The 13,695-nt window shown below is 37.0% G+C and overlaps 1 protein-coding gene across 8 annotated transcripts in view; it reads right to left on the bottom strand.

Moving 5' to 3' along the window:
- The window catches only part of CCDC138 (coiled-coil domain containing 138), a gene marked incomplete at its 5' end in the record, with an annotated part of 96,958 nt that overhangs the window by 51,702 nt on the left and 31,561 nt on the right, over window positions 1–13,695 (bottom strand). For all 8 annotated transcript variants that reach the window (XM_079111172.1, XM_079111170.1, XM_079111168.1 and 5 more), the window contains one exon: window positions 7,305–7,469. In XM_079111172.1, the coding sequence (XP_078967298.1) occupies window positions 7,305–7,469 (165 nt within the window). The remainder of the gene's footprint in view (window positions 1–7,304; window positions 7,470–13,695) is intronic.

Raw genomic sequence — 13,695 nt, 5'->3', positions numbered from 1 at the left:
TAACAGATTGCCAACTACCAGATTTTGCAATATCCAACTCCAGACCATTAAACTGGTACCTAGAAGTTCCCAGTCATCGATCTATTTCTAACCAGACGACCCCCACTCTTTTCCCCTTGTCCAAAGGTAAATGGAGTCTGAAACTTGTGTCAAGATGATCTTTTGGGGTATAAGTCTACCATCTTCTCAGTTTTGCTGGCTTACTGAATAAATATTTTTCCTCACTCCAATAACTTGTTCATGATTCACTGAGCATCTTTATCAGAGGTGAGTAAATGGATTTGGATTCAGCATCTAATTCACCCACAACCAAACTTTTAAACTGTATAATCCAGTGATTTTTAGAATATTAATAAAATTGTGCAAACCATCACCACAACCAGTTTTAGAACATTTTCAGCCTCCAAAAAAATCTTACCATTAGCATCATCCCAACATTTTACCCCAAGTCTTCCAGTCAACCACTAACTACTTTCTGTCTATAGCTTTTTCTTGATTTTTCATATAAATTGAATCATACCATATGGTCTTTTGTGAATGAATTCTTTCACTTATCATAATGTTTTCAAAATTCATGGTGTTTGTTTTTTTTTTTTTTTTACAGACTGCATTTTGATTCATTGTGCACAAATGGGGTACTTTTCATTTCTATGAACATGATGCAGATTCACACCATTCGTGTAATCATACATGTACATAGGGTAATGATGTCTGTCTCAGTTCACTATCTTTCCTGCCCCACCCGCTCCCCCCATTTCCCTCTACACAATCCAAAGTTCCTCCATTCTTCTCTTACCGGCTCCCGCCACCCTCTCTCCCATTATAGATCATCATCCACTTATCAAAGAAAACATTTGGCCTTTGATTTTTTGGGATGGGCTTACTTCACTTAGCATGATATTCTCCAACTCCATTCATTTACCTGCAAAATTTATTCTTCTTTATGGCTGAATAATATTCGATTGTGCATATATACCAGAGATTCTTTATCCATTCATCTATTGAAGGGCATCTAGGTTGGTTCCACCATCTAGTTATTGTGAATTGAGCAGTTATAAACGCTGATGTGGCTGCGTTACTGTAGCATGCTAATCTTAAGTCCTTTAGGTTTAAATGAAGGAGTGGGATAGCTGGGTCAAATGGTGGGCCCATTCTAAGTTTTCTGAGGAATTTCCATAATGCTAAAATTCATGTTCTAAAATGCATAAAACTTCATTCCTTTTCAATAATAGTAATATTATTATAAATACAGTAATCCACTATAACATATAAAAAAAAATCTACTGACTTCTTAGTTGGTTGACATTTGGGCTAGTTCTACTTGTTGCCTATTATAAATCAGGTTACTATGAACAATAACACACACATTTTTATGTCTACAAACGCCTTCATTTTTCTTTACCATACACCTAGTAGAACTGCTGAGTTATAAGGTAATCTGACAATCCTTTTTTGAATGAGCAGCCAAACTATCTCTCAACATAGCTATACCATTTTATAATCTTATTAGCAGTGTGTTAAGAGTTTCAATTTCTTCAAATCTATAATCATGTGGCTTTTTTATATAAGCCATCCTGGTGAGTATGAAGTGGTATATCATGGTTTCCATTTACATTTCCCTGATGACTAATAATGGTGAGTACTATTTCATGTGCTTACTGACCATTTACACATCTCTTATAGATAAATGTCTATTCAAATTCATTGAGCATACTGAGCATTTTTATTACTCAGTTAAATTTTTTTTAAATATTCAGAATGGAAGTCCCTTATTCAATATGTAATTTGAAAATTTTTTTTTATATTCAGTGGGTTTTTTAAGTTTTCTTGATATTTTTTTCTTTTTAATTTTTTTTGGTTGTCGATGGACCTTTATTTATCTATATGTGATGCTGAGGATGAACCCAGTGCCTCACACATGCTAGGCACTCTTCCACAGAGCTACAACCCCAGTTCTTGATATCTTTTGAAGTACAGAAGATTATTTTCAAAGGTCCAATTATTCTGTTGTTTTTTTTTTTCTTTAGTTGCTTATGTTTTTTGTTATACTTAAGAAAACACTGCCAAATCCAACGTCACAAAGATTTACTTACATGTTTTCTTCCAAGTTTTATACTTTAACCTCTTTACACCTCAAGACTTTTGATGCATTTCAGTAGGTTTTTAACATATGGTTGAAGGCAGGAGTGTAACATCATTCTTTGTATAGTTACCCAGCCATCTCAGCATCGTTATTTGAAAATCTATCCTTTTCTCACTGCACTCTTTTAGTATTATGGCAAAAATAAATTCCTTGTAAACATGAAGGTCCATTACTGACTTTGATTCTAGTACACTGATCAGCATGTCCAAACTCAAGCCAGTACCACTCTATTCATTACTATAGTGCTGTAGTTCATTTTAAAAATATGAAGAAAGTATATTTTTTTTTTCTAAACTTGATGTAGATATTCTGGGTCAACATTTTAATATGAATTTAAGGATTGCCCTTTCAATTTCTGCAAAGAAGCTAGCTGGGATTTTGATAAAGAATATAATGATGCTGTAGATTAAACAGAGGAGTACTGGCATCTTAAGAATATTGTCTTCCTGATCATGTCTGTTCATTATTTAGAGCTTTTTATTTTATTTAACCACAGTTTAGGACTTTTAATTTGTCCTAAAGTCGCTGAAGCAAAACTCATAAAACATTCTGCTTTCCTTTATACCCCAATGCAAACAAAACAAAACAAAAAAATTATTTGTAGGAAAAAAACCAGGTTTGTACATGGGATGAAACAATATAAATTCAAAACTTACAGATAAGGTTTAATTTCTTTTAATAATAATCTATGGTTTTCAGAGTACATGCTTGCACCAAAATTACAATACAGCTACTTACTATATTTGTCCATATATTTACCTTTATCAGAAAATTTCATTTTCATATGGCTTTATATTTGATGTCTAAAGTACTTATTTCAACTTGAAGGAGTCCATTTAGAACTTCTTGTAGAGAAGTTCTACTGTTTTTGTTTATCCAAGAAAGACTTACTTTCTCCTTTATTTCTGAAGGACAACTTCATTGAATAAAGTACACTTTGACAGTTTTTTTTTTTTTTTTTTTTTTTTTTTACTTTCCCACTTGGAATGCTGTTCTACCATCTCCTGCTTGCAAGAGTTTTGCTGAAAATCTGATAAAATCCTTACACAGATTTCTTTGTGTGTGACAAGTTGCTTTTCTCTTGCAACTTTGTCTTTGACTTTCAAGATCCTTTTGTCTTTCTTTGACTTGAAAATTTGATTATATTGTGTCTTGATGTAGGTCTCTTTGGGTTTCTTAGCTGGAGTGTCTTTAGCTTCTTGAATTTGAATGTCTATTTCCTCGGAAAAAGCACTCCTCAGCCATTAGTTCTACAACTAAGATCTCTGCCCCTTCTCCCTCTCTCATTTTTAAGACTCCCATAATGTGTGCATTGGTCCACATGATGGTATCCCATGAGCCCTTTAGGCTCTCTTTCTTCAGTTTTTTTCTTTTACTGTTCTTAATTGATTTTAAATGACCTGTCTTCAAGTTTGCTGATGCTTTCTTTTGTTTGATCAAGTCTAATAGTGAATTTTTCAGATCAGACATTATATTCCTGTTATATAGTTAATACTGTATATTCAGATATACAGTATCCCCCCAAAAATTCATGTGTGAGGCAATACAAGTAAGTTTAGTGTTGAAATAATTGGGTTTTAAAAGCATTAACCTAAACAATACATCCATTTGGATGGATTAACTGGGTGGTGATTGTAGGAACTTAGGATGTGGCTGGAGAAGGAGGTAGGTCACTGGGGATGCTCCTTTGGGGTATATTTCTTCCCCCTGGTGAGTGGAGCTTTCTCTGCTTCCTGATTGCTATGTACTGAGCAGTCTGCCTCCTCCACACACTTCCACCATGATGTTCTGCTTTACCTCAGGCCCAGAACAATGAAGTCAATGAATAGAGACCTCTGAAAACTTTGAGTGCCAAATAAAATTTTCCTCCTCTAAAATTACTCATCAGGTCTTTTGGTTACAGTGGTAAAAAAGCTGACTGCAACAGCTTATAATTTCCATCTTTTTGCTGATACTCGCTTTGTTCATACATCATTTTCCCAATTTTGCGTTGTTTGTTCTCTTTTAATCCACTGAGTATCTTTAAGACAGTTTTAAAATTGTCAGAAACTTCAGAGATCTGCATTTCCTTAAGGTCAGTATCTGGAACATGGTTTTTGTTCATTTGATTGAACTAATGTTCTTATTTCTTTGGATGCCTTGTGATTCTCAGCCCCTTCCCCAACACCCCACTCCCAACTTGGGCATTTGAAAAACAACCACCTTTCTAAGTCTATACAACTAGCTTCATGCAGGGAAGACTTTCACCAATCAGCCTGGCTGGAGATTGTAAGACCTCTCACTTTTTCTGGGAGATATGTTTTCTCTAGTCCTGTATACTTTATATTGTCTTAAATTCCTCAAACAGCCTTTCTTGTTTCTTCTCAGAAGCCTATAATCCCTCTGACTTCTTTGTGAAAAAGTACCGATCTCTGAAGCACTAACATTGTATGGCATTCACTTGTTTTGTGCAGCTTCCAAACTATGCCATCATTTTCTTCAGCAAGACAAAAACCAATAGGCAAGACAAGACAAAAACCAGTACTGTGAGCAGCCCCCAGACAAGCCAAAACATTGACTGCACAGTCCATTCTTTTGCTTCCGTTCCAAAGGAGGAGCTGGGATATGGGAGTTTCTTCCTGGTTGCATCATATTGTAGGGGGAGGGACATGGATATGCAAAATCCCACAATTTTTCCTATTCCTTTTGATGGATTCCCTTTTCAGCTGCACATTGGCTTGCCTGCTACAGCATTTCAACTGGTCTCTGGAGTTCTTGCAAACATGTCCTGGTCTACATATTATAGTTAATTTGGTGTTTCTAGGGGATTATGAGGGTTTGGATCTTCCTAGACTACCATCTTGATGCATAGTCCTATGACCACAATTTTATAACTATTAGTTGTAATATATCTATTCTTGGCAGATTCTACTTCATGCTACTACATTTTTCTATTCTCAATTTCTTTGAAATATCCCACTCATCTACTTTTGAATCACACAAGAAAATTAAGTTTTGTAAGGTATATCCAGTCTGATCATCTATCTAATGGACCACATTTAATCCCCAGAGGCTTTTTGTGTTTTTAAGTATTAAACCCATCCTTAAATGATAATGGGTCACAACTGTGATAAAATACATAACCAAATGTGTCAGAAGGATCCAAAGGTTAATTTCTAAAGAGATTACTCTTTGAAATTACTTTTGAGTTATAGTAGTATTCTTATAATAAATATAAGACTCACCAAAGTGGTTTATACTTTCTCTTATTCTCATATCAAAGAAAAAAAGTTTTTTAAAAAAGGATCACATTATTTTAAAATCAAAATATGAATGATAAGAATACTTGCTTATGTTGGCCATAAGTATTCGATTCACTAATTCATTAATTTGGTACTATTTACCCTTTTCTTATTCTATTAATACTATTCTTAAGCTTTAAGATTGCTTTACCTTTATTAACCTATTAGTAAGGTGAAACAGTATTTTAGATATAAGAATCTATGCTCAGCAAAAATTGTAAATCCCAATTAAGTCAAGAATACTTTTAAAGATGATAAAGCAAATCCCAAGGCATATGTGTTATAAATATTATATACTAATGCCATTAAACTGATGTACAGTCATATATGATCCAGATTCCATTTTTTAAAATTGCCGATTGTTAGCTTTAATGTCTTAGGACTATACCTTCACATCATCTAGTCCTACAAAATGGAATTTCTCTGCAGAACTTAAATACTGCAGGCCTTCCTAATTAGCAGATATTCTAAGGTAAGGTTAGAATTGGCATAGGGGAATATCTGATGTACATGATAAAAATTCTATACAACAGTTCATTTGACCCCCCATCACTGCCATAACAAAGTACCACAAACTTAATATTTAAACAACACACTTATTATGTTATAGTTCTAGGATGTGGATCTCAGCTGACCTAAATCATGATGTCTATAGAAATTATGTTCCTTTCTGGAGGTTGGAGATGATCCAGTTCCTTGCTTATTCAGGCTGTTGGTAGAATACAATGCTTTGAAGTGGTAGGACTGAGATCACCATATCTTTGCTAACTTGTGAGATGAGGGCAATTTCCAGCTTCTAGAAGTCACCCACATTCCATCACTCATGGTCCTTCATTGTCAAAGCCAGAAATAATGATAGGGTGACTCCTTCACTTCCGCCTCTTTTTTTTTTTTTTTCACTTTCCAACTTTTTTTATTCTTGCATTATAGGTGTATATATGATGGGATTTGTTATTACATATTTGTGTACACACACTATAAAACAATATAATTTAGCCAATATCACTCATTCTTCTGACTCTCTTCAATTTTTTCATGTATTTCTTATGGAATCTATCAATCTCTAAATATCTTTTATCCTAATTAGAAATTATTAGTACCAATATTCAATTTAATATCTGTAATATAAGAAGTTGTTTCTCTTTGATTATTAGAATCCTCTTGAAAATAAACCTTTTAGCCCTTCATGCCAAAAGACCAAGTGGGTTCCAGTAGGTTCTGAATCCTGAAATTATGAGTAGAAGGAATTGTCCACATCACTGAATATTTATAATTCTAATATACAATTATTTCACCACTAATGTCTTATCTCTACTTTTGAAAAGATAAATTCCTATCATATTAAGAAAAACATAAGGATGAATTAGTTTTGATAGGTTCCAAAATGAAACTTCTTGAAGTGACTATTAGTGTGGTCATTTTTCTATCAAAAATACTTTCTTTTTTTTTTTATTTATTTTAATTAAAAATCATAAATTTACATAGGGCAATGTTGTTTGATCATGCTGTTATTTTTTTCGCCTTCCCCCCACCCCTCCCACCCCTCTTTTCCCTCTATACAGTCCTTCCTTCCTCCATTCTTACCAACCTCCTTATCCCTAACCCTAACCCTAACCCTAACCCCTCCTGCACCCCCTTATATGTCCTCATCCGCTTATCAGCGAGATCATTCGTCCTTTAGTATTTTGAGATTGGCTTATCTCACTTAGCATGATATCCTTAAATTTCATCCATTTGCCTGCAAATGCCATAATTTTATCATTCTTCATGGCGGAGTAATAAAATACTTTCAATATTTTTCACTTATAAGATATCAAACGCTTTCCCTTATTTAATTTTCATATCTACTGAACCATATATTTCAAATTTAAAAAACAAACCTTTACACACTTTTCTTGAATATCATTTTGTTGAGAAGCAGATTTGACTAATGGCTTTTCACCATCCATACCAGATTCTTCATGTTTTACTTTGCTAAGGTGATGGTCTGAAATCCAGTCCATGAAGACAGTTAGAAGTTCATAGACTTGCCCATTAAGTGGTACCTATAGGTCAAAAATTAAATTGAACAATTATGTCAATTTATAATCTCATCAAAGTTATAGAAGAATTTACCAAAAGTGCTTTTAGATTTTTAGATATTTTAGATTTTTTTAAGGACAGAGCTTCTCTAAACAAGCAAAAGAAATTCCAAGTCAAATATGTCCAACGAATATTAAAAACATTAATGCAGGCTAAGATAAGCAAGAAACTCATAATAATGAAGGTGAAAGAACTGAACTTTATTAATAAAATAAAGAATTTTCATGAAAGTTCTTGATTCAAGTTAGATAAAATAGAAAAGTAAAATTGGCTTTAACTCTATAAATCATCATATATCTAAAAGATTCTAACAAATCTGAAGGTTTCCAAAAGTAAAGAAATTCCACTATGGGAATTCATATTTTCTTCTTTCCACAAAAGTTACTCTCTTTGTCTTTAAACTATAAATTCTATCAACATGATATGCAAAATTATAAAGTCATTACTAACCATAAGTTCTGATGATCTGAGTTACTGTACCTGAAACAGTGCTAAAATATTTTGTTCTTGCAAATAAAAAGGTATTTGCGGGGCGTTTCAAGATGGCGGCCTAGAGGGTGGCTGCATTTCATGTTGCTTCAGGACTCAGGAGTCAAAAGAGGAGATATTGAGAGACTTGGGACCAACTCAAAGCAGCCGGGTGAGTCTCTCCCATTGGGGAGGTGTCCCAGATGGGGCGGTAGTCCCGGAAAGCAGGGAACTTTGTGAAGTAGAGCTGCCGGTGAGACGCCCCTCCCCCCGCTGGAGCAGTGCACTCGGACAACTGGGAGCATCGGAGAGGAGGCCGCTCAGCACAGCGCTGGGACTCGGAGCAACCACTGGGGCTCCGGCGGCTGCCCCAGGAGGAGCGGCGAGGAGAGCTGTTTGGACTCAGAGCGACCACTTATGAACACTACTGCCCTGAGGAGGAGGAGGAGGAGCGTGGCCGCTTGGATTCAGAGTGAATACACCAGAACAACAGGCGGTTGCCAGAGGAGAAGCTGCGCGGTGAGCTGTTTGGACTCAGACCGCTTCTGAACACTGGGGCCTGCCCAGAGGAGGAGGAGGAGGAGGAGCGCGGCCACTTAGATTCGAAGTGACTGCACCAGAGCTACAGGCGGTTGCCAGAGGAGAAGCTGCGCGATGAGCTGTTTGGACTCAGACCACTTCTGAACACCGGGGCCTGCCCTGAGGAGTAGGAGGAGGAGGAGGAGGAGCACGGCGGGTCGTTTGGACTCCCAGTGACTGCATTAGAGCTCCAGGTGGCAGCTTAGAGGAGGAGGCGAGTGGTGAGTTATTTGGACTTAAAGCGACTGCTCCTGAACACAGGGGGGCTGCCTGGAGGAGAAGCGCGGTGGGTCGCTTGGTCTTGAGTGGCCGCACCAGAGGTCCGGGCGGCTGCCCAGATGAGGCGTGCAGCGGATCACGTGGATTCAGAGCCACTCAGAGCGACCGCTCCTGAACACCCGGGGGGTTACCTGGAGGAGAAGGATGAATGGGGAGGGTCACTTCGACTCGGAGTGATTGCCCAGGGCTACGGGCGGTTGGTGGGAGGAGGAGGCACCCAGTGAGTTGCTCGGACTCCTAGTGACCACACCGGAATACTGGGCGGCTGTCTGGAGGAAGAGGCCTGCGGCGGGTCTCTGGGACACAGAGCGATTGTACGGGGCCCCAGGTGGCTGCTCAGAGGGCCGCATAGCCAGGCGATTAGGTGCACAGCAGGGTCCCAGGATCTAGGAAGTTTCTTGGTGGAAGAGCCGCACAGAGACACGCTTAGGGCGGAGCGAAGGTTCCAGGACTGCGGGCAGATTCTCTGAGGAGGGGCAGCCTAAGGAGATTCATCTGCGAAGGGTGAGGCTCCCAGGCCCAGGAGGTAGGGCCGGGCCCCTGGGAACTTTACAGAGGAAGGAAGCCCAGCCCAGGCGGTAGCTGTAAATTGAGGGGAACCTCTAGGAGGGGAACTGACCAGCGAGACCTCCCCACCGGGTGAGTCTTCCCTGGCGGGTGAGGTTTCCCCACAAGGATGGTAAAACCAGAGACACAGGCCCAAACAGGCCTTGCCTCAGCCCGCAGCCTAGGTCCCCTTTAGATGACCATTGGTCAACAAGTGGAGGCACCTCTGCCCACTAGCAGGGAATATACCCCACCTAAAGGCCACCACTCCTAGAGAGGCAGCTTCTTTGTGGCGCACCACATTATCAACTTCCTCCAAGACTTCAGCCTACTGAACGCTAAGAGGGGATATATATAGAAATCTTCAAGGACATTGTAAGTCAATAGAGGAAATCTGCAATATCTCAGAGTCCCACTGATACCTGAACAATATGAGAAAACAACGAAAGAAAATGCTGCAAACAAATCTAGATGTTACATCAATAAAACCCAATGACAGCATGGCAGAAGAAATGACAGAAAAGGAGTTCAGAATGTACATAACTAAAATGATCAGAGAAGCAAACGATGAGATGAAAGAGCAAATGCAAGCATTGAATGATCGCACCAATCGACAGCTAAAAGAGCAAATACAGGAAGCAAAAGATCATTTCAATAAAGAGTTAGAGATATTGAAAAAAAACCAAACAGAAATCCTTGACATGAAGGAAACAATAAACCAAATGAAGAACTCCACAGAAAGCATGTCCAGTAGGATAGAACACCTGGAAGACAGAACCTGAGACATTGAAGACAAAATATTTAACCTTGAAAACAAAGTTGAACAAACAGAGTAGATGGTAAGAAATCATGAACACAATCTACAAGAACTATGGGATATCATGAAAAGGACAAATTTAAGAATTATTGGGATTGAGGAAGGCCTAGAGAAACAAACCAAAGGAATGAACAATCTATTCAATGAAATAATATCAGAAAATTTCCCAAATCTGAAGAATGAAATGGAAAATCAAGTTCAAGAGGCTTATAGGACTCCAAATACACAAAATTACAACAGATCCACACCAAGGCACATTATTATGAAAATACCTAACATACAAAATAAAGACAGAATTTTAAAGGTTATGAGAGAAAAGAACCAAATTACATTCAGGGGGAAACCAATATGAATATCAGCAGATTTTTCAATCCAGACCCTAAAAGCTAGAAGGGCCTGGAACAACATTTTTCAAGCCCTGAAAGAAAATGGATGCCAACCAAGAATCTTATACCCAGCAAAACTTACCTTCAAATTTGACGATGAAATAAAATCCTTCCATGATAAACAAAAGCTAAAAGAATTTACAAAAAGAAAGCCAGCATTACAGAACATTCTCAGCAAAATATTCCATGAGGAAGAGATGAAAAACAAAGAAGCAAATCAGCAAAGGGAGGAATTATCCTAAAGGAATTGTCAAATAAAGGAAGAACCAAGTAGTGTCAAATAAATAAATAAATAAAATTTAAAAATAAACCATATGACCGGGAAACCAAATCATATCTCAATAATAACCCTGAATGTTAATGGCCTGAATTCATCAATCAAAAGACATAGACTGGCAGATTGGATTAAAAAGAAAGATCCAACAATATGTTGCCTACAAGAGACTCACCTCATAGAAAAAGATACCCATAGACTAAAGGTGAAAGGATGGGGAAAAACATACCATGCACATGGACTCAGCAAAAAAGCTGGAGTATCCATCCTCATTTCCGATAATGTGGACTTCAAGCCAAAGTTAGTCAGAAGGGATAAAGAAGGTCATTTCATACTGCTTAAGGGAAACATAAATCAGCAAGATATAACAATCATAAACATCTATGCCCCAAACAGTGGCTCATCCATGTATGTCAAACAAATTCTTCTCAATTTCAGAAACCAAATAGACCATAACACAATAATACTAGGTGATTTTAACACGCCTCTCTCACCATTGGACAGATCTTCCAGACAAAAATTGAACAAAGAAACCATAGATCTCAATAACACAATCAATAATTTAGACTTAACGGACATTTATAAAATATACCATCCAACCAAGAGTGAATACACTTTCTTCTTAGCAGCACATGGATCCTTCTCTAAAATAGACCATATATTATGCCACAAAGCTAATGTTAGCAACTACAGGAAGACAGAGACACTACCATGTATTCTATCAGATCATAATGGATTGAAGTTAGAAATAAATGAAAGAGTAAAACACAGAAACTATTCCAACATCTGGAGATTAAACAATATGCTATTATATGATGAATGGATAACAGAAGATATTAGGAAGGAAATTAAAAAATTCTTAGAGGTAAATGAGAACAAAGAAACATCATATCAAAATCTCTGGGACACTATGAAAGAAGTACTTAGAGGGAAATTTATTTCATGGAGCGCATTTAATAAAAGAAGTAAAACTCAACAAATAAACAACCTAACACTACAGCTCAAAGACCTAGAAAAAGAAGAACAGACCAGCACCAAAAGTAGTAGAAGACAGGAAATAGTTAAACTCAGAGCTGAAATCAATGAAATTGAAACAAAAGAAACAATACGAAAAATTGACAAAATAGTTGGTTCTTCGAAAAAATAAACAAAATTGATAAACCTTTAGCCACACTAACAACGACGAGAGAAAACCCAAATCACTAAAATTCGAAATGAATAAGGAAATATCACAACAGGATTGAAATACAAAACATAATTAGAAGCAATTTTGAAAATCTATACTCCAACAAAATAGAAAATTTCGAAGACATCAACAGGTTTCTAGAGACATATGAATTGCCTAAACTGAATGAGGAGGACATACACAATTTAAATAGACCAATTGCAAGTACTGAAATAGAAGAAGTCATCAAAAGCCTACCAACAAAGAAAAGTCCGGGACCAGATGGGTTCTCAGCCGAGTTCCACAAAACCTTTAAAGAAGAGCTCATTCCAATACTTCTCAAAGTATTCCATAAAATAGAAGAGGAGGGAACCCTCCCAATCTCATTCTATGAAGCCAATATCACACTGATACCTAAACCAGACAGAGACTCATCAAGGAAAGAAAATTTCAGACCAATATCCTTAATGAACATTGACACAAAAATTCTCAACAAAATTTTAGCAAATCGCATACAAAAACATATTAAAAAGATAGTGCACCATGATCAAGTGGGTTTCATCCCAGGGATGCAAGGTTGGTTCAACATCCGGAAATCAATACATGTCATTCACCATATCAACAGACTTAAAGTCAAGAATCACATGATTATTTCAATAGATGCAGAAAAAGCATTTGACAAAATACAGCACCCCTTCACGCTCAAAACACTAGAAAAAATAGGGATAGTGGGAACATTCCTTAACATTGTAAAGGCCATTTATGCTAAGCCCATGGCTAATATCACTCTAAATGGTGAAAAACTGAAAGCATTCTCCCTAAAAAGTGGAACAAGGCAGGGATGCCCTCTTTCACCACTTCTATTCAACATTGTTCTTGAGACTTTAGCCAGAGCAATTAGACAGACCAAAGAAATTAAAGGGATATGAATTGGGAAAGAAGAACTCAAACTATCCCTGTTCGCTGATGACATGATTATATATTTAGAGGAACCTGGAAATTCCACCAGAAACCTCTTAGAACTCATAAGTGAATTCAGTAAAGTAGCAGTTTACAAGATCAATGCTCATAAATCCAATGCATTTTTATACATAAGTGATGAATCTTCAGAAAGAGAAATTAGGAAAACTATCCCATTCACAATAGCCTCAAAAAAAAAATAAAATACTTGGGAATCAATCTCACAAAAGAGGTGAAAGACCTCTACAATGAGAACTACAGAACACTAAAGAAAGAAATTAAAGAACACCTTAGAAGATGGAAAGATCTTCCGTGTTCTTGGATAGGAAGAATTAATATTGTCAAAATGGCCATACTACCTAAAGTGCTAGACAAATTCAATGCAATTCCAATTAAAATCCCAATGACGTACCTTACAGAAATAGAGCAAGCAATTATGAAATTCATCTGGAAGAATAAGAAACCCAGAATAGCTAAAGCAATCCTTAGCGGGAAGAGTGAAACAGGGGGTATTGCAATACCAGATCTTCAACTCTACTACAAAGCAATAGTAACAAAAACGGCATGGTATTGGTACCAAAATAGAAAGGTAGAACAATGGTACAGAATAGAGGACATGGACACAAACCCAAATAAATACAATTTTCTCATACTAGACAAAGGTGCCAAAAATATGCAATGGAGAAAAGATAGCCTCTTCAACAAATGGTGCTGG

This window comes from Sciurus vulgaris, assembly GCF_902686455.1.
Source record: "Sciurus vulgaris genome assembly, chromosome: 14".
In the NCBI taxonomy this organism is placed as follows: Eukaryota; Metazoa; Chordata; class Mammalia; order Rodentia; family Sciuridae; genus Sciurus; species Sciurus vulgaris.
This window is presented reverse-complemented; position numbering and strand designations above follow the sequence as displayed.